Below are 26,843 nucleotides of genomic sequence, written 5' to 3' on the forward strand. Positions count from 1 at the left end.
CGGCGGGCCGTCCACATACTGTGGGGATATGCTAGCTTTTTTGTGCATAATGTGGTCTGTTGGTGAAAACCTCGCATGTACATTTCTTAATGTTTTTTTTTTCGTAAACACTAGAAAGAATTTTATATACTCTACTTATATATAAAAGGCACTGTGTGCGAGATGTCGTTTCCTATAGCTTACAAAATGACTGGACCGATTTTTTCTTAATTTCCCACACAACTTATGTGCCTTGGAGTTTTTTTAAGATAGGTATTCTGATACAAAACCTGATAAATATCAAGAATCGATAACTAGAAACTATGATTAAGAAACAGTCCAATTCTGGTCAAAATTAACACTTTGATAGCCTAACATAATTGCATTACAAAATTAACAGGACACAAACAGAATTATTCGACCTATAAAATCAACAGTAGGATCTTTGATAAGAAAAGCACGTTCAAAATGGACGCTTCTGTGTAGACTATACTGATTTGTGGAAAAGAAATCACGGCGGGGAGGCATGTGAGAATTCCTTCCAATGCACTGCGTTTAGTTCCTGATTAGAGCAGACGATCAATTGATATAGTTAATGAATTGAAGATTTCACCCGTAATCGATTACAAAATTAATAGAAGCGTGGAACATTTGTTAATCCTCTTTAAATCTTGAGCAACGTCGGGTTACCTTGCTAGTAGAAAATAGAATATAAAATATAATTGATCGATATATTTTTTGAAGATACAAATTTCGTTAGGTTTAATTAGACCATTTCTATGAGAAACATTCCTCATAACATGAGGAAAAGTCAGAGGAACTTATTTTATTAGCGATGAAAAAAAATTGTAAATTAGGAAAATACCATAATATGCTCCGTAAGTTTACTCGATCAACTGACAATTTTAGAAAACAGTAGGAAATAATTTCTTCAAAGGTATACATTGATTAAAAAAAAAAAATTTAAAAAAATGGTATTTGTAAACGAGAAGATTTAGGATCGAGAGGCAATTGTGTAGATAAGCGATTGTTTTTTTTTTGTCGTTTATAAATAATTGTTATTAACATGTATTAAAGCAGGTGAAAATTGAAGTGATATGACTTTATATGTAGTTTACTTAAACGACAGTCTTGATAGCGAATAAGCAATTTACGCCAAACTGAGCTAGCGTAGTTAATTTGCACTTATATCAAATACTCATCCCTAACTTTGCAAAGAGATAGAATAGTTTCTAGCATATTAGAGGTGCGTACCAGTTTTCAACTAGACCGACGGTTTTAGAGAAAAGAGGAACGGGAAGGAAGAAAAAATGTCTTTCAGAAAACTTCTTAGATGCCGGTTTGAAGGTCTTAATATTGTCGCATCCATGTAATATATACAAAAATTATAAGTTATTATTCAAGATGCGATTACATTCAACATTTACTCTCCCAGCGCAGTAAGAATAGAAAATAAAATATATTTTAGAGTTATGTTTGCCGCTTAATTTTATACCAATATAATCTGACATTTCGGATAGCGTGTAACGCCATGTTAATTTAGCAAGAGCTGAATACTCAATGTGGAGATTGAATAGAATTAGTAAAACAATTTAGCAAAATTATAAAGGTTTAAAAGATATATATATATATTATATATATATATATATATATATACATACATACATACACACACCATTATTCTCTTGCATCACGTGCTGTCAATGATCAGATACTAAATCTGTCACTTCCGACGGAATAAAGTGATCAATATTAATGGATGTTGTGATGCCCAAGTAAGAGTTTCCTTACAATTTCAATTTATGATATAACTTTATCCTGCATGTTGCTCATGCATGTATTGCAAATAAAATAGTGTACTCGGGAAAGAAGGGTGCGATATAGGGATCCCCCCACAAAATATAGACACCACCTGCTCTATTTGTCATATTTGATTTAATTAGCTTAAATCGAAGCTTGGGCTGTAAAGCTAGTTAGTTGCCAAAGGCGTAATTGTTTTTCCTAGGTTTTAATATTTAATCCCCTTCGATATAACTTCAAGAACAATCCCGTATGTTTTCAGTTACTCAACATTACATGGACTTAATCTGATTATTCGCATTAAATAAAACATGTTCGATAAGAATGGACGACGAATAGCGTACAGAATAAATGTAACTAAAATCGTTTTTGAAAATCTGAAGGCGCAAGACAATTATATTATTGGTAATTATAACGCTTGATTTGAAAATATAAACGTTTGGTTCAGCCTGAAAACGTTAGATGTTTGAGCATTTGATAAAATTAACAAATGCTACAAACCAACTCCAGCAAAAAAAAAAAAAAAAAAAAAAAAATTATATTACAATGTTGGAATTAGTTACGAGTTTGATTGAGATGTCTGCACGTTTGATTTGATAACACCTGAAGTTTCCGGTAGAAAAAATGCGTCTAGTGCTAACGAACGTCTTGAGTTCCATGTTTAAGATATTTTTCACCAGAAAACAGATATCGGAGTGTATCCATGCACAATACAGAATTTAGAATGATAACGCTGGAATCCGGTTACACTAGTGCGTGGATATCAAATAGTAAGGGTTAATGAAGTCAAGAATGTTCAAGTCGGTGCATTAATTAAACTTGAACTGTTAGAGTACAATCCAGAAGTTAGTAAGATGACTTGGAAAAAAAGTCAGCCTTTATCTGAAAAAATATTAGTATCAGGACGGTAAGAGTTTATCCTGTAAACAAACGGTTTAAATCAGTGATACAGTTTATAAAGGGCGTGTACAAAAAAATAAATGTAGCAGTCTCCGTTAAGATGAATTCAGTCTCATCCAATATTTGCTTAAAAAAAAAAAAAAAAAAAAATCACATCTCTGAAGAGGTCTGCGTCATAAACATTACTGCTTTTGAGTCTTTTTGGGAAGAAGGACACTCTGAATGTTAGGAAGTACACCGCCTTCAGCGATAGTCACGCCGGACAACAACTGGTTCAATTCTTGATCATTGCGTATAGCCAGCTGCACGTGGCGAGGGATTATTCTCGATTTCTTGTTGTCTCTGGCAGCATTTCCTGCTAACTCGAGAATCTCAGCAGTTAAATATTCTATGACAGCAGCCATGTAAACCGGAGCTCCTGCGCCAACTCTCTCCGCATAGTTGCCTTTGCGCAGAAAACGATGGATTCGACCAACAGGAAATTGTAATCCTGCGCGAGACGAACGGGTCTTACTAGTACCTTTTGTTTTACCGCCTGAGCCGCGTCCAGACATTGTTCTCGCTGTAGTATAACAAAGAGTCACGAACAGGTTAAGAGATTATATCACAATTATCCTAATAGATTGGTTACTACAATATTTAGAATTTAAATGCTTTCAGTTTATTCATTTTAGCCAATCACATAAGCAATTGATCTTGGATTCAACTAATCATGTTCAACTTAATATAAATCTGAACCATTAGAATTAGTGTGATTGTTCTTTAAGGCCGTGGGTTCAATCCTCGTACTTTTATACACAAATATTCTTTGATTATTATTTATGATGCAAACTATACAGCAAGCTCAGTGTACACATTACGACCATTTAAATAACTGATATCTTTTGAAAACAACGGATAGATATAAAGGAAATACATACCTGCCATAGCATAAAATGTACCTACTCCTTTCCACCTCATTGCGGAGTTGAAAAAGAAGCCATTTTTAATTAATGTATCATTTAATCAATACGAATATTATGTATATGGCCAGCATTTTAAAATATATCAAATACAACCAGCAACGCCGTGTACGTTAGCTAGTTATCAGTAAAAGCTCTCAGTGTCGGTCAACATTCTTTACTTTGTGTGTTTATTCGGAATTTAAAAAGGCAACTCAGCTTTTTATCATAGCTATCACAACGAGCAAGCAAACTGCTGATATATGGTGTACATGGAGTATAGGACTTCAACTCAATAAGATGCGAAACAAGTCTGTGAAAAAAAATATTCCGTTCTAGAGAAGACGAAACTCTCACGTCGGTGGTAATGGAAATGTCGATAAGTTAACACTCATTAAATCCATAGTTTCTTATCTTAGAAAAGGTGGGATAAATAGTACAAAAGAAACTAGCGTTGCTATAAAAAAAAACTAAGTGATGTTATGTGGAATCACTCTAATCCATCTATCTTCTATTTACCCATAACAATCAGTTAATTTCTTGCTCTCATAATGGTAATAACAAAATCCCGAGATTGGCGATTTTTTCTATTTTTCCATGTGTCCTACCCACGTTAGTAAAAATTAATTTTAAACGATAATTACTAATATTTTTGCTTTTAATCGTATTTGCCAATTTTTCTCTTGATAATGTAACGCTCGAATGACGTCTCGAGTTTTTAAATTGTTTTTATTTCTTTTTTTATCGTTATATTATCAATTTACTCTTAAATAATTTTTATCAACGTAATAGCCTGAAATTTCGAATCCAGAGTTCGGATATGTTTAACTGATTAGCCTAAATTAGGACGAAATTCGAGTCCTGGACTACCGGTGTGTTACTTGTAATGGCTTTTCTGGGCTGCGACGTTGTTTAGCTGAGGAAATAAGTATATAATCTCTCAGATTTTGAAAATTCTATTACTTAATGTTCGCTACGTTAACATGTTGGTGGCAACGCCTTAGTGAGTATAAAATTCCTACTTGTGAGATATCGGCTTTGGTTATAGCGTGTTTGGATGACCACATCTCTTGTTTGAGACGAAGTAGTCATATTTCCTAGCGGTTCGCTTGATCTGTAATACTTAATAATTGTATTGTGCGTGGTGTGTTTGTTCAGATGGCAGAGTACTCGCTTCGCATGCAACAGGCTCGGGTTAGTTTACAGCGTTGACATTTTATACCGATAGCACAATTTCGATTTGGTTTTAATCCGGCAAAATGTGTTGCTAAATTGAATACAAACCAGTTGATTTTGGCAAGATTCGTCCATAAACCCGTTTTTTCATACACAAATATACATTCATAAGTTGAACACTGTTATTTTAACAACTATTTTAATGCGTATTTTAGAGGCTTTAGAATCAGTTTGGAGAGTTGCGAGCTTGGGTTTCAAGTCTAGTCAATGCCTTCCATGAGCTTGTATACATTGTTATACATGAATCGACAATTTTTGTAGCAAAAGGTCGTATAGGAAAACAGTATATACAAAATTCGAATAAGATAGACGACATTTAACGAACGATTATTTTTATTTTCTCAATATCAATGTACTAATCTGTTATCATTTAATAACGTCAATACAAATGCATTAGAATAGTAACTATTTTAGTAAGAAAAAATAAGACTGTCGTGTTCGGGTTGAATACAATGTAAAGACGTAAAGGCTTTAATAACGCTGCTACAAGTATCTAAAGGAGAGTATACGAACAAGAATTACAGAAGTAATTTACACTGAACATGAGGGTGAACATTTCCTCAATTTTCTCTATGGAGGAATATTTGCGAGTGTCTTTAATTCGATTAAATATTAAATATGATAATTAAACTTAACATATATTAAGTGCAGTTCAACATCGATGCTGAAACAAATTCAGAAGCAAAGCTATGCTAGAAAATTCTATATGAAAATACCACTTTATTTAATACTAACGGGGATACCCGGCGTTGCTCAGGACCGTATAAACAATGAGAAAATTGAATTTGATTTTGAATATATTTGTTATTCTTAGGAGTGAGGAATTTTTAATGACTATGATCTTTGGTGATCTACATAAAATAATTTTATAATCCCAAGTAGTCACCCATCTTATAATGACAAAGCTAATTGCTGCTTAACTTCGGTGATCTACATTAAGTATTTTGTATTTCAAGTAGTCAACCATCTGATAATGGCCAAGCTTATTGTTGCTTAACTTTGGTTGTCTGCATACACAATTTTGTATTCCCAAGTAGTCACCCATCTAATACTGAGCAAGCTACATCCAAGAGAGGTCACTCGGATATTATTACAATGATTGTATATTATTCTAAAAAATATATGAGTATTTATATTTATACTGTAAAAGCATATTAAAAATTATTTATTGGGATTTAAACTGACGTGCACAAGCACCGTAAAAATTGTCAAATCGGACCCATACTGCACAAGCACCTTCAAAAGTGTCAAGTCGTACTTATATTGACCAAGCACCTCACAAATTGAATAATCGAAACTATACTGCACAACCACCTTCAAAATTGTCAAATTGCAAAAGCACCTTCAAAATTGTAAAATCGGACATATACTGCACAAGCACTCTCAAAATTGTCATATCAGACCTATACTGCACAAGCACCTCCCAAATTGTCAAATCGGACATATACTGCACGAGTACCTTTAAATTGTCAAATCGGACCTGTACTGCGCAAGAACCTTCAACATTTTTCAAATCGGACTATACTGCACAAGCACCTTCAAAATTGTCAAATCGGACCTATACTGCACAACACCTTCAAAATTGTCAAATCGGACCTATACTGCACAACCACCTTTATATATTTCGTATCGGTCCTATACTGCACACCCACCTTCAAAATTGTCATATTACTTTAACATGTATTCCTTAGTGTAGAACCAGTCTCTGCATTTAATTGACTTTAATCCTCATTATCCTTAACTCAGGATTATACATAAAAATGCCCTCCCAATACTAAGAATGGCTTTATAAATAATAATGATTTTATTTCAGATGTGATTTTTGGAATATGGCATCTTGTCTCCAGATAGTACACGAAAATAAATATAAATTATGCATCTTTTTTAATAGAAGATAAGGTTCGGTAGACAATAACGCTACATAATACGATTACTTGGTCTTTTGGCTGAGATCAAAGTGTAGTATCTCTCTCCGACTTCAAGTGGTCCTATCTTTCCTCTCACTCCACCCGGTAAACAGTAAGGATAGCATATTGTTACTAATACGAAAAAGAAAATGGGTATATGTTTTGTTAACAAGCCGATTCGTTCTTTACGCGATTTTAGAAATGTTACAAATAAGAAATCAGCACGCAGGTTCATTCACTTGATTTTGGGAATGAGCAGTTCAGTGATGTGATTTTTTTGGAATATGACAACTTGTCTCAATGTAGTACACGATAGATATAAATTATGTATCTTTTTTAATAGGAGATAATGTTCGGTAGACAATAACGTTACATAATACGGTTACTTAGTCTTTTGGCTAAGATCAAAGTGTAGTATATGTTCTAAGAAGTCCACCTGTCCTATCCTTAAACTTCTTCCATCTAAATAGAATTAGGTCATTGTGCTACTAATATTAAAAAGAAAATGGCCGTTTTTTTTTTGGGGGGGGGGTTGTGAAAACAGGCATCGGTGGTCGCATGCTAAATATTTTTAAGCACAATTTTTTTTCCTTATCATTTTTGCTTATTATTTTTCGTTTAAGTCTCAGTATTTACTATTTTTAACCTGCTAATAACTTTGGTAACGTTTTCATAACGTGTTAGTTAATATTTTAATTTGTATGATACTCGCATTTTACCGATAAGAATTTCTTATTATATGCAATGTTTTCTATACAGACCGCCATTACAGCTTGCTGACGTCTGATCACGTGACAGGACTCAGCGTTTTTTCAAATACGTATGAATATCATTAGATTATTACTTTATTACTACACTAGCGGCGGTGCCTAGTGTTGCCCGGATGTTTGAAGGTGTGTATGTAGGAGGGGGCCTTGTTTTAATATTATAAAAAAACACGATGTTATAAAAAAATTGGATACACTAAAACAAAGCAAAACCGCGAACAAATGTAAAAAAAGAAAAAGAAGGTGTAAAAAAAGGAAAAATAGGTTAAGGTAGGAATACAGGCTCGAACCCAAAGCATCCAGCCTAAGGCGAAAAATGTACCTGACACGTTACCTCTACACAAAAGTGACACTCAATTGATAGTAGGTAAACTTAACCCTTTAAAAATACTTGCAAATGGTTGAAACGAACGTCAAAGTTTTCAAGGTCAAACATGACGTCATTGTCGTAGTAGCAGGAGGATCCCAGTTAAGAATGAAGGACCCCCCCACACACCCCCGCACTTTAGCTTTTATATTTATCGATGCCCCCACCCTGGTTTAGATAATATGTGATGCGTAAAATTGAAAGGAATAAAAACAAAATTAACGTGAAAAAATACCAAAAAAAGGGGGGACAAAACGGCAACCCTCCAAAAAGTTATCGTGTGCAACGATGTTTATTTAAATCTTTTTTTTTGTTTTGTTTTTAATGGAAAAAGACAATTCAAAAAATAAAACTTACCGTGTATAATGAAAATATGTTTATTAGATTTTATTTATTTATTTTTCTTTGTTTCAATGAAAAAGACAAAAAAGTTAATAAATAAAACTGACCGTGTTTTTTAAAATTTTTTAATGTTGCTTGGTTTTGGTTTATTTTTGTTATGTTTTCTTTGTTGTCGCTGTTAAGCAATTTGAATGTCGTCTAATACAAATGTCGATAGCGTAGTAGTAATTGTGCTAATGAAACTCTGAGAAATGCAATGTATGGAAATAAATAATGAATAAGTAACTAATCACTAAATAAGAAAGTCCCTAGTATCACGTATGAAATCAATGTAAACTTAATAGAAGTATAAATACAATAAATAAAATATTAATGCGACTAATCGGTTCAAGATTTTAAATACGCTGGCGGCTGACTGTTAAAGTTTCTTGTAAAAACTGGAATCCAATGTTAATTCCTTTCCTTTAAGTGATCATTCGAATCGCAACCCCACTACAAAAAGAGAAAAAATATAAGTGAGGAAAAAAGGGTGGGGAAGAAGAAGAAATTTATAAAATGGCACAAGTAACCCACAGAATAACTGGAATGTAAAGTCGCGTTTCACCCGACGGAAAAATACCAATCCATATTTTTAAAGCAACTAAGAACTCACACCGATGTTCCTCGTATAATCCCCTGTGGACGTATCAGGATGGTCGGGATTTTATATGATACCAAATTTGTGATTTTTTTGTGTCCATCGAAAGTTTGTTAGCTGCTATACAAACACACCCACAATTTCGCTTTTATATATATATAGATAATGCTATATATAGATATATGTAGATAGATATAGAGAAAGAGACTAATATATACATATATATATATAGATATATGTAGATAGATATAGAGAAAGACACTACGAGAGAAAGAGCGAGAGGGAAAGGGCATGCATATTTTTGTACAAAGATCGCCTGTACAATATGTATATAATAACATTTTGAGTACACCTAGAAAATATATATCTTTTGATGTGTGAACTGAAACTTACATAAGGTTACAACTTATAAAATTATGATACAGATAGGCCAACGGTTCAAGCGAGTCATACCATATAAACGTATTCCAGAATACATTTATGACGCATTCATAACGTTAAATGTTTATAATAAATTGTTCTCGTAGATTTCTTGAAAACATTCATTAAAGGAGCCATCTTATTTTTGAGTATAGATAAAGGATATTCTCAACTCGAGTGCATACAAATCAATCATATACTTTAAAGCAGACACATGAAAACCGAGGGAGGTATATGTTCAACATCGCACAATAGGTGTATTTATTACTTTAAGCGAAGCTTAACTGAAAGCAGAAAAAATTGAACACTTCCGCAGTTGATATGTGAGCCGCAGCTGCTATATTAGATGCATCCAACGGAGAGCATAAAGAACATAATAGAAGGGATTGTGCATCAATGTAGGAAAGATTGAAAAGTAAAAATTATTTCAATGAAAATAGGGTTGTTAAGATAAATATGTACATATGATGCGAAATACATGAGATATAATGTATATATATATATACATATATATATATATATATATATATATATATATATATATATATATAAGCGAGATAAGACAGATTAAAATTCGATGAAAAATCCTGATAGATATTACAAGAGGTAATACTTTCAGGGTGACTAACCAAAAAACGAAAAGCTCAATATTTAAGAATAGAGCAATATATAAGTTTAGTGGTTTAATTTAAATCCTGAAAATCAAAATATAGACACATATATTCGAGTTAAGTATTTATTGTTTGACAAAAGGAATATATAGAAGGGGTTATATTAATTTACTTAATTCAGGAACATGAAATGCGGTTAGCAACATGTTCAGCTGTGAAAAGGCAAGTATTTTGCTTTTCAGCACATATATTGAAAATAGTTTTTTGGGGTGGGGGATGGTAGTTTTATGAAAATAATTATTGGAAAAGGGAATTTCATACAACCTGAGCAGTCCATTATCGGAAGGAGAATAATGTCCTCCGGGGTTTTATTTCAAAGTAGACAAAATATTGGTTATGGGGAGAAGGCAGTAATCCCATATAACAAGAATTAGTGGTTGCTCCTTATTGATTTTCTTAAAGGTATACGAGATGGCCGTATTCGTTGGTGTGTTGAATGCGTTTTGATATATGTAGTCCAAATTCTTTTTAGGTGTTGCACAGTATATCGGATATGGGATTAATATTCCCATTCATTGCATATATTTCCGTGGGTGATGGAATTATATATGCATGTCCATGGTACAATTGACCTGTAAAATCAATGGTCTGGGAAGAAAAATATTCCGAGAGATGATTTTTAGAAGCGAGGTGTTGGACAAATAGCTTCTGATGATATAGGCCATTATTGAAAGCCCATGGATTAAGGAAATCAATGCAACCACTTCTATATATTCCTTTTGTCAAACAATAAATTCTTACTTCGAATATGTGTATCTATATTTTGAATTTCAGAATTTAAATTTTACCACTATATATATATATATATATATATATATATATATATATATATATATATATATATATATATAATTATGATTATGATGATTTAACACTATCGCCTATCAGTATTATTTTTATAACTATCACCTTTGTTGTTAATATCTTACGGTACTGTGGTTATCACTATTAATTACATAATTTTTACTATTCAACGATTTTGTTTCAATTTCATTATATATATTGAAATCAATTGCGTCTCTTTTTTGCCGTTTGGCTTTTATGCTATTACGTCGAAAAATCCAAAAACATTCTTTAAATATATAAAAAAAAGTACAATCTTCTTCCACGAACGGCTAAAATAATCCACTTGAACTATTTCGAATATGGTTGCAAGGAATAAATGGTATCCACACTACAAATTTCCAGCTTTTCCAATGGCTTTTCTTTTCATTTCGATACATTTGGGGGACCAAGAGCGGAAGTCCACTTGTAATATGAAAAAAAAACAATAACAAAATGAATATTAAATACAAAAATTAACAGCATCTTCATGCTTCAAAAACCCTTATAACCTTTAAAATCACTATGTATATATATATATATATATATATATATATATATATATATATATACAGCAAGTTATAAACATATATATAGTAATTAAGCTACGCAGACTATTCCGCGTTTCTTTTTCGTGAGAAGTCGTCAGGCTTATGCAAAAGTTGTGGTTACCTCGCGTTTTTATATACGCACATGTTATTAAATATTTAGTTAGCCAATCAACTTTTTAGTTTCTACCCCGCCCATCTTAATCAGCCAATGAGCGGGTACATTCAGGACAAAGGTAAAGTTGATTTGAGGTTAACCCCTTCCTTTGTGTGTTTTTTCATGGGAAGAGGAGATATATAAGTAAGCTGCTCATCCTATGTGTTGTTAGATATTAAGACGAAACCGAGGACAACCTTACATACGTGATTGCTTTTTCTATAATTCGTATATTATCTAAGTTTATATATATATTTATATATATATATATATATGTATATATATGTGTGTGTGTGTGGGTGTTTCTATATATGTTTATTTTATTTTAATTTTTTTTACATTAAATTTATCTATTTTCTATTGTTATTGTTAATTTTCAAATTATTTTTATCAGTATCTTAGATATAAGTTTATCCTGTGCACACAATTCTTCGCTATTTCTCTCCTACAGATTAATAGATGTTGGGGTTCTTTAAATTATAAGATTACAAATTTGTAATTCAGGCATAATCTACATGGATCGTTTAAGTAGCTACATGTGCTTGCTTTACTTACTATTTTCCATTCTACTATCGGGCAATTGTCCGCTCTCTTTGAGTGCTCAGTATGGGTGTTCTAGTAAATTTCATTCGATTTTTTTTAACGTACTTTTATGGTTAAATATCGTATTTTAAAATGTAAGGAAGTAATACCTATATATATATATATATATATATATATATATATATATATATATATGGACAGTTTTTAGCCAGCTAAATCGGCTGCAAATAGGCCAAAATCGAATGAAATTGAGAGATGGCAGATGTGATTCTATTTAAATGTTTAAATCGTTTCATTTCACTTATTTTTATCCATCTGGTGTAAGCCCAACCGGAAAGACTAAAAGCTGGTTTAGTTTTGATTAAGCAAGATGGATCTTAAGTTATTTTATTTTTATTTTTGAAATCATTAATAAATATTTGCTACAACATAATAATCTATATATAATTGGTTGTATAAAAATACATACGAAATCAACATGAAATGAGTTACTATATGTAAACCTATTTAACGGCCCAGCAAAGACGGGCGCCATGGAACTATATATTTATATATATATATATATATATATATATATATATATATATATATATATATACTTGATCAACATATCATGAGATTTTCAACGAATAATATATTGAAATTCGTTGTGTCGATTATATTGTTTATATATGAGGTAAATATTAATAAAACTAAAAAAAAACACACAAACAACAAAGCCATAAGTGATCGATTAATAAAATTTCCTATATCTTTGCAAATAACAATGCCACATTTCGATACCGCGTGTGTTTATATAGAAACAGCCATGTGAATAGACGTCTATTTATTTAAATAATATATTATTTTATGTCGCATAAACAACTGAAAACATTTCTCACATTTACAAGATATTCATTTTTAAGAATCTAAATTACTAATTTATGGAGTGTTAGGTGTCTCAGAAAATAAATGGCAGATTCATAATGGTATTTTATGTAGAATGTAAAAATATCATATAATATTCATGTTCAACCTGAACTAGCGCCCATACTTACAAAACTGTTTAAACGTTGTCTTAAGGAGAATAGTTTCCCATCTCCCTGGAAAATCTCATCATTATGCCCTGTATTTAAGAATTCAGGTGATCGCTCATCCCCCTCTCAGTACAGGCCAATAAGTCTCCTGTGCGTCATGAGTAAGTTGCTAGAATCTGTGGTAAATACAGAAGTAATCAACCATCTCAACAAAAATAACCTTCTTAGTGACACTCAATATGGTTTCCGTTCTGCTAGATCTACAGCAGATGTGCTTACAGTTATATCGCATAGGATTAGCAAATCTCTCGACGGTGGCAATCTTTCTAGGGCAATTGCTCTTGACATATCTAAAGCCTTTGATAGGGTATGCCATAAAGGTTTACTTCATAAGATCGCTAGCTATGGTATAGCTGGAAAAGTCTTCTCAATTATTAAATCATTTCTTTCTGATAGGTTCATAAGAGTAGTAGTTGAGGGGGCAAAAATCAGAAGCCCACAGTATTAATGCCGGTGTCCCTCAGGGATCCATCCTGGGCCCAACTCTTTTCCTGATCTACATTAATGATCTTCCAAATCATATCCTTACATCATTTGTAGACATTTATGCTGACGACACTACCATTTATGGTAGCACATCTAAGACAGTAAACGACCAAGTTCTCTCCAATTCTCTCTCCTCTGATCTTGAGCACGTAGTACAATGGGGAAAGGAGTGGCTGGTTACTTATAATGCATCTAAAACCAAGCTTCTCTCTTTACATCATCTACATTCTAATCCACATCTGGCATCAATTGAAAGGAATGGCTCTCGTCTTCAGGAGGCCTCAAGTTTTGACAAGCTTCTGGGATTGACCATTACTCCTGATCTTAAATGGAACACGTACATCAAATCTGTTGCCAAGGCGGCTGGAAAAATGGTGGGATCTTTCCATCGAGCCGGTAGATATCTCACTGCTGATGCTATTCTCTATCTATATAAGAGCCAGGTACGTCCAAGGATGGAATATTGTTGCCACATCTGGGCAGGAGCTGCTAGAAAGGACTTGTCCTGCGTTGATTGAGTTCAAAATAGACTTCGTAGCCTCGTAGGAGATGTCCTTTTCTCCTCCTTGCAACCTCTATCTCACAGAAGAGATGTTGCGAGTTTGTCTCTGATGTATCGTTATTTTCATGGAAAGTGTTCAACTGAGCTTCAATCTATGGTCCCCCCTCGCCAAACTTTCACAAGAAACACTCGTCTAGCTGTAAACACTATCAATAATTTCCCCCACTCTTTATCTGTGCCTAAACCTAAACGTAGATTCCATGAACAAAGCTTCTTTCTTAGAACTGCACGCCGAATTGTCTTCCGTTTTCCTGCTTTCCGGCTGACTACAATATGGTTGTGTTCAAGTCTAAAGTAAATAAGTTCTTGATGAGCCGTTCCATATAAGTTATTAAATTTACAAATTTTCATCACTAATCATTACTATATTGTCCAATTTCTACTGTACACTCTTTAACCCTTATTCTTGAGTGGCCTCTGGGCCTTGATAATGTGGTGATGACTATGTAAAAAAAATGTACAGCATCCTCCCTAAAAATATCGAAACATTTTCTTCCTGCTACTTCAAGATTACATTTATTATTTCATAGTGTGAGTTTATTTATGTTTTTCAATCATGTAAACCCAATAAACTGTTGAATGACGGGTTGATGGACGGTTGCATCTGCTACTATTCTTTACACGAATACACGTTTTGTGCACGTATACGTAGAGTCGATAAAATTCTCTCGAATCTTTGATATCCCGCACTATCGGCCAACCTCCAATCCTTGTCTCATCGGCGCAGTGTGGCATCGCTCTGCCTTTTTTGACAAGTACTTAAATGGAATGTTCTGTGATGAAGTCTTCACTGGTGAAATCCTTCAATAGCAGAAAGCTTTCTAATTAAATTGTTCCTATCGCATTGTTAGGCTCTAGAATTCTACCTCTACGTCTGTTTTTTCATTACCTGCAGAATGTTACGCGCAGTGCATGATGCTTTACTCCTCGGAGTTCTTTTTAGAAACGATTCTAAATAATAGTCACTTAGTCCAAGTTTCAATATATTTTTCTGTGCACGAAAAGGGTCGAAATAAATAAATAAGCCCCTGCTTACATTTTACTATGCAAATATAATTACCTTACTCGAAGACGGATACAAATATCTCTGTAAGTATTCCAAGTAAAAATTGAAAAAAAATATATCAATCTTACAATTTGTTAGGAAAAGTTAAGCAAAACCAAATAGTATCATGTGTTGATATTGAAAGCTAATTTGAAAATAGTGTAAAATTCAGCAATGTATTTTACCTTAACTTACGCCTGTAAATCTTTTATTACAAAGGATCTGCCAAGTCAAATATTTTGTGGTCACAGCTCCCAAAACTGAAATCTAAGAAACATGCATACAAAATGAACAAACCGTTAAGTGTAAATAACTTCAATAGATTAGAAAAAGTATACGAGTGAGAAAATATGAAAAAGTATTACATAAGAAGATTGGCATAATACACCCAAGGAAACATAAGAAATCATCTGGCATATTAGCAAAAACCATAAAATGCGGAAACCAGCTTTAACTTACATATCCGTGTTCGAAAAATGGCAGTGCTTACTATCATAAAAACGTGGTGAGCAAAACATCCAAGACAAGAATAATATTCTTAATAATCTAATGGTCATTGCTAGCGTAAAGTCGATAGACACAGGTTGAATTTTCTAAATGTGTTGAAATAATTGGAATGTGCTGAAATTCCGGGGAATTTTTTTCACGCAGAATTAACGAACACAGTAGATTATTATCAGTGAGCAATCCCTGTGAAAACATGGGTGATGACCGTTAGTGGTTACAAATAATACACCTATAAAAACAAACTACAGCTAACACTATATAAAATAATAATGAATAGAAAATAAATAAATACTAGGGTCAATATAATTTTAAAATCGTCTTTTAATTCATAAAACAATGCGCCCATAGATATATAGAAATAAACATTTTTTAGTTTTAGCATTTATCTCTAGCATTAATTATTCTACAAGTTCGGTTCATCACATAGAACCAGTAAGCATTCGAATCTTATTACTCTCTGTTGCACTTCTATTATTTAAGATTTTACAATCTCTAGGAAAACGTGACAGATTCCTTATTGGCTGTTATCTATTTCGAGCGTAAGGAAATCCAACCGCTTTTTTAGATCCTTAGATTCGAAAGTGTAATTTCTTCTTGTTCACTGTCACGTTTACAATCCAGCCTTATATTACGTGCATCGCTGTCTTTGTCGTGTCACGCATAACTTAATTTTACTCTCTGTGGCTGGTGTTCCATCTATTCCCCGTTTGAACTTATTCAGGGGAAAGTAGATAAGTCTCGCGGAACGTGACAGTTTACTTGTGCAACGCTGGTATCAGTTAGAGCTGTATGACAGAAAGAAGATTCACCGTGATATCAGCAATCTTCTCATGAATTAAAAGGAGCACAGATACACGTTTTTAAAGTGAGAGAGAAATAAAAAAAATAATAGAGAGAAGGAGGAAAGAGAAAGAAAAGAAACAGATGAAATGCAAGGTTTGCAGAAAGTTCGAAAGAGAAATATATTTTTTACAAAACAGTCAACACTTTTACAGGATCCCGAAGGCTCCTCAGGGATAAGAGTTAATGAGTGTACAGAAATCAATGGGAACATATCATCGTAATCGTTAGTAGTGCAATTTTGGTAAATTGGATTACTTAAGAACATGAGCATGTTGGACTGGCAAACGACCATATTGTAGTCAGATGTAACAGAGAAACAGAACAGCGTTCAACAAGCATGCAGTTTTAAGAAAGAAGTATTGTTTATAAAATCTACGTTTAGGTGTAGGCACAGATAAAGTGTGAGGGAAAATATTAATAGCGGTTTCAGGTAGACGAGTGTTTTTCATAAAATCAACCAAGGGGAGCATAGATTGCAGCTCGGACGGGCATTTGCCATGAACATAACAATAAAACAAAGACAGGCTTGAAACGTCTGTTCCCTGGGAAAGAGAGTGCAGAGAGGAGAAAAACATCCTCCACTAGGTTACCATGTCTATTTTAAACTCGGTCAAGGCAGGATAAGTCTTCCAGCGGCCCATTCTCGGGGCTGGTAACAATACTCCTTCCTTGGACGTACTTAGCTCCTGCACAGGTAGAGAACGATCAGCAGGAGATATGTACCGAGCATTAGAAATGTCCCTCAATTTTTCCAGCAGCCTTGGCAAAGGTTTGATGAACGTGCTCCAACTTCAGTGAAAGTCAGACATAGAGTATGTTAAAAAATAGTTTTCCTAAGACAATAGCCATTCATTTCAATGGATTCCAAATGGGGATAAGAGTGTTGATGATGTAAAGATACAAACTTGATTTTAGATTCATTAAAATTAACCAGTTACTTAACAATTTAGTTATATAGGGTGGCTTCGAAAGTCAAATTTACTTGTAAACTTGGAAGAGCCCACCCTTTTACGTAAGTACCTGATGGGCCTTTATATTTCTTTCATATATATGCTTATTTCTTCAATTTTGTATTCCCTTTTATGAGATTTAAATTTGTATTGAGTAATTATCATTCTAGGTATTTATATTTTAATTAATTTTTTATAATTATCGAACATGTGCCACATCTTAGGAGGTGCTGCTTAAGGCCTCATGGTTGCCTAAAAGAATCCATAATCGATTCTGACATATAGTGAGAATTGTCTCAGCTATGTATTTTGCAATTGTTACGCTATTTTTATAAGAATTGATCGACTGAGCTCCAGTCTCTAGTATCTTCTTGTCAGATATTCAGAGTGTATAACACCTTCCGTCGTGATCAATAAATGTTTTTTTTTTCATATTGAATGTGCCTAGCAGCATTTTTATTTTTCCGAATTGTATTTTTTCACAGGATGCTTTAATAGTTTTGTATAACAGCTTGCGACTTGAATGCGTCACTCTGGATTCAAAACTTAATATCATTCGATTGGTATAAAGAAACATCGCTACAAGTATTCAACATAGGCATTTGCAATCATTAAATCTGATTACTACTTCTTCAAGTGGCATCTATTTAATTATAATATACAATGATTATTTAATATACGCAAAAATGCTCGTTGTGTTATGCTGCTGTTTTTGTTATGCTGCACACACACACACACACACACACACATATATATATATATATATATATATGTTTTTGCTTATGATAGACAAACATTTCTCTTACAAATAATTCATTGTTTTAAACCTATTAATGTTTTGAACTAAACTAATGATGATTAGAACTTATTATTCTCAACCAATCTATTAGCCATTATATATTATATATTATATGTCACATCCTGAAATGTGTACTTATAAATTCCATTTATGCATAAAATATCTTCTTTGAACAAAATAAAATTAACAATTTACCGGATTCTATAAAACAATAAGAACATTTCAAGACAATATATTAAACTTTGTGTGTGTTTTTAGGACTACATACCAATAGCATTTTATTTAATTTATTAAAGAAACTTAAGGTAGCTGCTGCACTACAATTTTAGTGATTAGTGAGACATCAATGTGAACAATTAATATCATATTTCTTTTTGTTTGTCTGTCTGTTTATTTGGGTGTCTTTGATATTCCTGTGTTATTCTAGCTGGAATTTGATATAAACTTTCGTTAGAGTAAGGTATAGCTAACCAGGAATTCTGCACAATAAGGGATCTATAGTGATTAATAGGGATAAGGAACCATAATACAATATTTATTCTTGAGGTTTTTCTCGAAGGCTCATTCTAAGTAAACGTGATTTGTTGTCTTTTTAAGAGGTTTAAATTTGAATGTTTATAGTATCGTAGATGTTTTATCCATCTTAAGACTCCTGCAAAATTACATATATTTATAAAATACAATGAAGTTCTAGTTTTAAATACTAAAATGTATTGCCAAAATGCAGGTTTATTTTTACATAAACGATGCAATATCGAAATAATCAGTGCACCTTTCAAGTAGACATTTAATATATATCTTCTTAATACAGACTCAGTCCAAAAATTCAATACTTATTTTAAAAGTACATTTACAATGAATCTATAATGTTAGAACTATATTTCTTATGCACTTCTTCTACTCGCCTGTCATATCTATCTTCATCGTTGTTAATTATAAATGATAAATTTATAGAGTAGGCGCATAACGTGTATAAACATTCATATATTACTTATACGTTGATTTTTACATTTCTCCGGTAGTTTCCTCAATTAATGATTCGAAAACAAAATTAAATCATAGCAATTGGTGTGCATGAGCAAGACTATTCATAAATGGTGGCTATTGTCATGGTATTATTTCAATTAGCGATATATTTCGTCTTACGCATATACTTATCGATTTTGCTCGCAATAGAAGTCATTGTTGGAGAACACATTTTCTCAGACTAACTCTTTAAGTTTCTATAAATAAATGAGATTATATTATTGGTTCCAAGATTCTTAAAGACATGTAATATGCCTGCAATTATTAATTTCGCGTAAACAAGTATGTTTACAAGTAAAAGCAACATCTTATATATTAATACGCGACACTAATATAAACGCTATCAGTAGGCAAAGTGAAGATATTCTTATCAGGGTCGATATAGGATATGTTTTGGTTGGTTAACAACCAATTACTTTGTATAATTTGGATTCATCGGACTATTGTTCTCATCTTGAAAGTGATTTTCAAAACGCTTCGGTCGATGTAACCTCCGACCTTATGGGGGTGCGTCTTGTCTAACTTAGCAATGTTTTGGTCGAACTCGGGAACTGAATATTTATCAACGTGATTCCGTATGTGGCATAGATTTTGACCAATTATTAACATATTCGTGTGGTTGTCAGTCATTTATGTTTTACTTAACCAGTTTAGTCTGCTTATGAAGGCAATCAAATAATAATATCGTATATATAGAATATTTATTTAAACAATATTAGAAGGGATGTAATAGTATTTTATAACTAATTGTGCAGACTCAGAAGCGATTTGAACTCGTTCAGTCGATTAATAGTTTTACAAAAGATCAGTAAATTTTAATAAACTTACTTAGGTCTTTTTGCCTGAAAATTATAATAAAGAAACGTCTCTCTCTCTCTCTATCTATCTATCTATCTATCTATCTATCTCGCTCCTTCACTCTCTCTCTCTCTCTATCTATCTATCTATCTATCTATCTATCTCGCTCCTTCACTCTCTCTCTCTCTCTCTCTCTCTCTCTCTATATATATATATATATATATATATATACTAGCAGGGCGCACGACATTGCCCGGTCGTAAAATATGTTTAAATATGACATTTTCATTAAAACCATCGTTCGAACATCACCTAGCAAATTTATTTTTTTCTTTTAATTTCTCGAGATTTAGCACCGATTTCCCCCGGCCGAAACCCAAATAGAACATTTGATACGGATTCAATTATTCTATATTTCATGTCTATAAACAGAAACTCTCCGAGCACTTTGAAAGGCAATATATATATACGCATACATAAATATATACATAAATATGTTTGGATTTATGCCAAATTATGATCAATGCATTTTTTTATAAATTGATCACAACAATAGTCATTCTAACGACTAAAATCTGGAGGAAAGTTGACCGCATCCGAAAATAACTTCTATGCCAAATGTCATGCCTGGAGACAAAATATGCAAGCAGGAATTTGCAAGAGAATTTCCGCCGGAGATCAACAATTATATTATGGCTGATCTCTGACCCCCCCTTATTTTCTCTCTTCCTCTCTGTTTTTTCTCCTGTTCTTTTTCTCTCGTATGTCTTTTAGAATTGTTCGTCCAAATAATAATAATAACCATTTCTCTTAGGTCTGACAAGGCTGCTGGATCGTAAATATGGTCCGGCAACCGAAACATATGTAACTGAAGAGATAAAACGGTAATTAAAATTAAAACGAATGTACATATATATATATATATACATATATATATACATATATATATATATATATATATACATATATATATTCAAAGAGCGTCCCTTACCTTATAAGTATTGAACTCTCATCTAGGTTTCAGCCTATGACCCCTCGACGAAATGTTGCATTTCTTTGCATGTTCTAAAAGTAATTTAATGGTTAGTGATCCGACAAACTACAAGATTTTGAACTCTCTTGACGTAAAAATACCCAACTAATCCAACAACAGCAACATCCAACCATCGGCACTATTTAATAAATATTAAATCCACACCCGTCCGACACAGAGTGTCTGACTCCAATTAAAAAAAAACAAGCCCCTCCACTGACGTTAACCGCGGCGAGAATATAATTAAAATTCACATTTATAGCAATCGTGAATACCATACAAGAAATCAGAGAGTGATCATGTGTTTTCAACATCACAACATGAGCACGTTTCCTTAGATTTCTGACTTATTTTACTTCAATGTAATGTGTTCAACAACAAGGACTGAGTTCATAAATATTTAGGCATAATTATTACTATAATTATTTTTTTAAATTTGTTAAAGTATGTTTTATTGGAAATACATAAACTTCTACGATGTTTTTTATTTGTCATAATACAGCATTAAAATACAGATACATCTGATGTGAATTATTTATGTCGGAATTATTTTAAATGTATATATATATATATATATATATATATATATATATATATATATATCAATTTATATATTATATTATATTATATTTTATAGAGTGAATTAGACCTAGATTCTTAGGAGCAAATTTATTTTAATGTATTTATACTTTTAAAGAAAAACGTCTATAGTAATATACACATATAATAAGCTCAATAAATATATTTATTCAGGAGCTATATAATTATTGAGTATAACGGTTGATAAATGTAAATTATAAATCAGTGTTAAAAGGAAAAAAAAATCAAACTGAATGTACGATCGTTTCGGAAACGGTATTCATTTTATTTAAATTGAGAATAAGCATTTAAAATAATTTTGTTTTCGAATATGATCTCGGAATTAGCACAAAAAATAGGAGGGGAAGATGTTTAAGGCGCAAAAAAAAACTAGCATAGTAGTAAGGCGGATATTCCTTATTGATTTCTATGACGAGATTATATCCGAAAACAAAAAATTTCGTAAACATTTTGTAAACACTGTTTTTTTAAGAAAAAATAATATTTCTATTATTTTTTAAACAACTTTAATAGTTTATTTTGAAATTATATTCCATATAGAAAATCAACAACTCACTTTAAAAAGAGAAATTACGAGGGTTTTATATTTTATTTGCAGTTTTATTTTAGGGGTGTAAAAAATTCCTCCAAATTTCTGATACATGTAGAGGTTCTATTCTTTTTTTCTTTCTTTCTTTCTTTCTTTCAATATTTTAAGCAGATTTGTCACTCAACTAGCAGATTTGGCGCTTCTACACTTTATTGCCGTTTTTTTTCACGCATTTGCTATCAAAATCTAGGGGAGACATCATTATATGGCTGAACGGAAAAGAAAAGAATAAAGTTACCAAAATTTACATTTGTTACTTCCGGAAACGATAAATTAAGCTAAATAAATTTACCAAAATAAACATTTATTACTCCCCTAAACCACAACTATCATTTATTACTTCCAGAAACTTAGTAAACCGATATTACTGGAGAAAATGAATCTTGACAATTCAAAAAAAATATTTAAAATTATTTATTTGTTCGAAGAAAAAAACACACACACACAAACGAAAAAATAAACAAACAAAAAAAACTAATAAATGTTTTAGTTTTGTTTTGGTTTTCAAATGCCGCTCGCCCAGGTTAAACTATTATGAATATTTCATTTCAATATTCTGTTTTTAATAAATAAAATATTTGTTCCATGAAAAACGTTTCCGTTCTCATCAATTAAATCGATACATTTCCAATTAAACAATTACGGATATATGTACTCTTTCACTTTCTTTATGTACTTTTAAAGCAACATTGGACTTTTATAAAATAGTTTATTTTGTTGTTTTTTTTTCGAACAAATAAAAAATTTTATACATTTTTTTTAATTGTCAAGATTAATTTTCTCCAGTAATATCGGTTTACTAAGTTTCTGTAAGGAATACATGATAATTTTAGTTTAATTTAACGTTTCTTGAAGTAATAAATATTAATTTTGGTAAATTTATTCTTTCCCTTTCCGGAAGCAATCGTTGGGCCATATAATGATGTCTCCCCTAGATTTGGATCGCAAGTCCGTGAAAAAAAGACGTCTCCAATTTCGACAATACCGTGTAGAAGCACCCCGGATTTTTATGGGTCGCGATTTTTGCCATTAAATTGTTAGGTGAAATGTTTGTTTTTTCAGGCAAACTTGCACTTTTTTTTAAAGAAAGTTGGTAGTAAACGTTTATTTTTGAAAACGGAATTGGCTACTCCTTGGGCGTTGAGTTTCATGAGACTAGCATAAAAAAAACGAATCCTTTCCTTTCTGACGCAAGCACACGTAACACTTTTTTTTACTGACGTTGTCGTAGTAACTAAATGATTATTTGTCACATTTATTTTGAAAAAAATGTTTTACTCTTTATGAATATTAAAAGAAAAATTACTAAACACTTATTAATAATGACTCACTTTTACAGCCAATTGTTTTTAAATTTCTTTTTAAATGACGACCTTTATCGACTTTTTTTTAATAGCATTTGCGGATAGGTATGCTGACATTTGTTTTTTTTCATTTATTTTTACATGACTTTTTATCGACTTTTATTTAAATAGCATTTGCGGATGGGTAAAAAAACGGAAAAAATAACAAAGCGATTTACTGACAATTTCTCGGTATCTTTACTTTGATAACATTTATTTACTAAAAATATTTGTAAAAGTGATAATTATTTGGACAACGCTCGGCTGAATTCGGTCACCACGATGGCCGGTCAAACCCTAAACTAATTGGAATCCGGGGTGTGTGTGTGTGTGGGGGGTAAATTCTGCATGAGTACTATTCTTTTTAATTTGATCTTTTGTTCAATTTTTGTGGGCTTTTAGCGATTGTAAACTAACAAAATTAACCAAAATTCAAAAAAAATTAACAATGAAATAATTTTGCTCAGCTTCTAATACAGATCACACAAAATTAATCCCTCTTATTAAAACACTCAAGGGGAGGACGGAACCAAATTATTGCCAGTATGTAAGGGAAAGGTTCTTTTTTTTTACAATATTTTAATCAGATTTGACACTCAGTTACCAGATTTTTATGGGTTGATCGTTAACTTACGATAAAACTTGCGAAGTACGCGCTGGATTGTTGTAAAAATGGAAATTTAAATTTCCATCCGTTTTAATCTCTTTTTTTAATCGTGCTTCTCCTAAAAAAATACAATCAAGAGAATAACATTCCAAAATTGTACTTTATATATATAAAACACGAAATATATAAAATATGTATACATATATATATATATATATATATAAATATATATATATATATATATATATATATATATATATATATAAACGAAAGAGAAATAATTCCATTTTTAAACGAAAAATATCAATTTGGTATATAAAAGTTTTTTTTGGTGATGTCACGTGATGGCACCGGTGTGAAATAATTTTCCCCAATAAATAGACAGCCCATCCGTACAAAGAAACCCACCTATTTATTATAGAAAAATTGAGTATAATGTTATAATTAAAAAGAGATATATCGAAACACGCATGGGTAGAGTAAACATATTGCACCAAAATATGGACGCCATCCGTCCAGTGGTTATTTAGACTATTAATTACGAACGAGCCAACAGTTACATTTATATATATATATATATATATATATATATATATATATATATATGCATATATTTATTTAATTATATTATGTTAATAAAAATTTGATAGTTGACGGTGTAAACCTGACTATGCCTTTCTGGGTGTTAGTGACGTCTCTTTAAAATAGTAAGGTAATTACATTGTAGTATACAACACCTGATCATATCCGGTTTAATGTTTGCCGATTACATGCATTGGATGAGGTTTCGGATTTAATCTCTAAACAAAAATATATCAGGCAAAGTCATTATATATTCTATTTTATTCAAACACGTTGTTTTAATTTTGATGGATGTTCTTTTATCAAGTAGCTTCTTTTTAAAACTCACGTTCCTATCCATGCTATTATGCTTGCATAATTTTAATCTATACAACACATATGTTCAATCATCACAAATCAATAGATAACTTCTCTTTTAAAATAATTCGGCAATTAAGATGTTTCAATTTGTTTACCGAATACCACAATTACATTCTTCTAAAATCTGAGATCTAAAATCACTTATAATACGACTCATTTCCCGCATATCGTCTGAGGTAGATCATGAAATGAATATCTTAAGTGCATAATTCCCTGATTTGCCAGCTTGTTCAGATTAATTGTCTTAAATGAAAAAAATGTGAATAGGGAATAAGTCCGCTAAAGCGTGCAGAGCACGACTTAAGCTAAATAATTGAGACTAATCTAAAGTCACGAATGTAAGATTTATCAGGTGGGTTTCATTTGGCGACACTTAAAAGAAATGTATTCATCTGAATATAATAACGTTACGCTTTTTTGTAGCAAAGTTACCCTGACGAAATTAAATTTTATTACGCTCAGAAAGAATAGGGTTTCATAAGAGTCAGCTATTAATTTAATCTGGAAACAATTACATTTGATGGCATTTTAATCTGGGAATGGTTGTTGTATAGTAAACATATACTTAAAGAGAGAACATCAATAAAGTAATGTTATTATTCACAGAATTTTAATTTTGTAGACGATAGAATAATCATATTATGGGTTTTTAAGCAATAGGATTAGTAAGTTGCAATATATATTATAGTTCTTTTTGAAAGGTCATATATTAATTTAAAAGACATTATGTTTTAAACCGTTGAAAAGTTTTCTATTTCGACACTTGAACCCACATAATAAAACATACATACAAACATACACAAACGCATACACACACACACACACACACATATATATATATATATATATATATATATATATATATATATATATATATATATGTACGTATATATTGACATGATTATGGAACCAAGAAAAAATTTTAGTAATTTCCATATATAACTAACTAGGGCATAACTAAACAAAGTTTCTTGACACGGTTATGGTCGTTAGTGTGATTTCAAATGAGGGCCAAATCATGCTAACTTACATCTTCGAAGTCGACTTAAAAGTCAACACCAAAGTGTTGCTGGATGTTCTGAAACAGTGGTCATCCTTTTGGGCAAACCAGTGACCGCTTGCAGGACGGCGCCAGCCCACAAGTCCCAAAAGGCCCAAGCTTGGTTTAGAAGGAGTGCTACGACTTTGTACTCTTCCCCAAGAATCTGTTCCTCCCTGACGGGATTGGTTCGTATAGTAATACGTCGAGAATATAAGCAACATGACCTGCTACAACACAAAGGCCAGCTTGATAGCCGCCATCCTCCAAGTATTCGCTGAGCTCCCGATGGCGCTTGTTGAAAAAGCATACCACTAGTTCTGGGCCCGTATCTTGTCGGTGATTAAGTCTGAAGACGGCTACATCGGATAGATGTCAGCTTTACTATATAATAAATTTACCAGAATCGATTTTTTTCAATATTTTTTTAAAGCTGCATTTTTGTTCTTTAGGGCGAACAATATATCGACCTTTCCTGTATTTAATTATTTTATACAATAATTTATTTATGCAAATATCTCACAATAAATAGTCATTTAGTATATTATATTTACATTTTAA

The 26,843-nt window shown here is 32.0% G+C and overlaps 1 protein-coding gene across 1 annotated transcript; it reads right to left on the reverse strand.

Annotated features, from left to right (window-relative positions):
- Nucleotides 1-261: 261 nt before the first annotated feature.
- Nucleotides 262-3,289, reverse strand: LOC145260192 (histone H2A-like). The gene has a single exon (XM_080118018.1). The coding sequence runs from the start codon at nucleotides 3,231-3,233 to the stop codon at nucleotides 2,862-2,864; it is 372 nt and encodes a 123-aa protein (XP_079974144.1). The 5' UTR covers nucleotides 3,234-3,289; the 3' UTR covers nucleotides 262-2,861.
- Between the last annotated feature and the right edge of the window lie 23,554 nt (nucleotides 3,290-26,843).

The sequence above is a fragment of the Euprymna scolopes genome, chromosome 3, assembly GCF_053919585.1.
Source record: "Euprymna scolopes isolate OS-2025 chromosome 3, ASM5391958v1, whole genome shotgun sequence".
NCBI classification, from domain to species: domain Eukaryota; kingdom Metazoa; phylum Mollusca; class Cephalopoda; order Sepiida; family Sepiolidae; genus Euprymna; species Euprymna scolopes.

Coding starts and splice junctions, on each gene's coding strand:
- LOC145260192 (XM_080118018.1), bottom strand. CDS start 3,233: ATGTCTGGACGCGGCTCAGGCGGTAAAACAAAAGGTACTAGTAAGACC.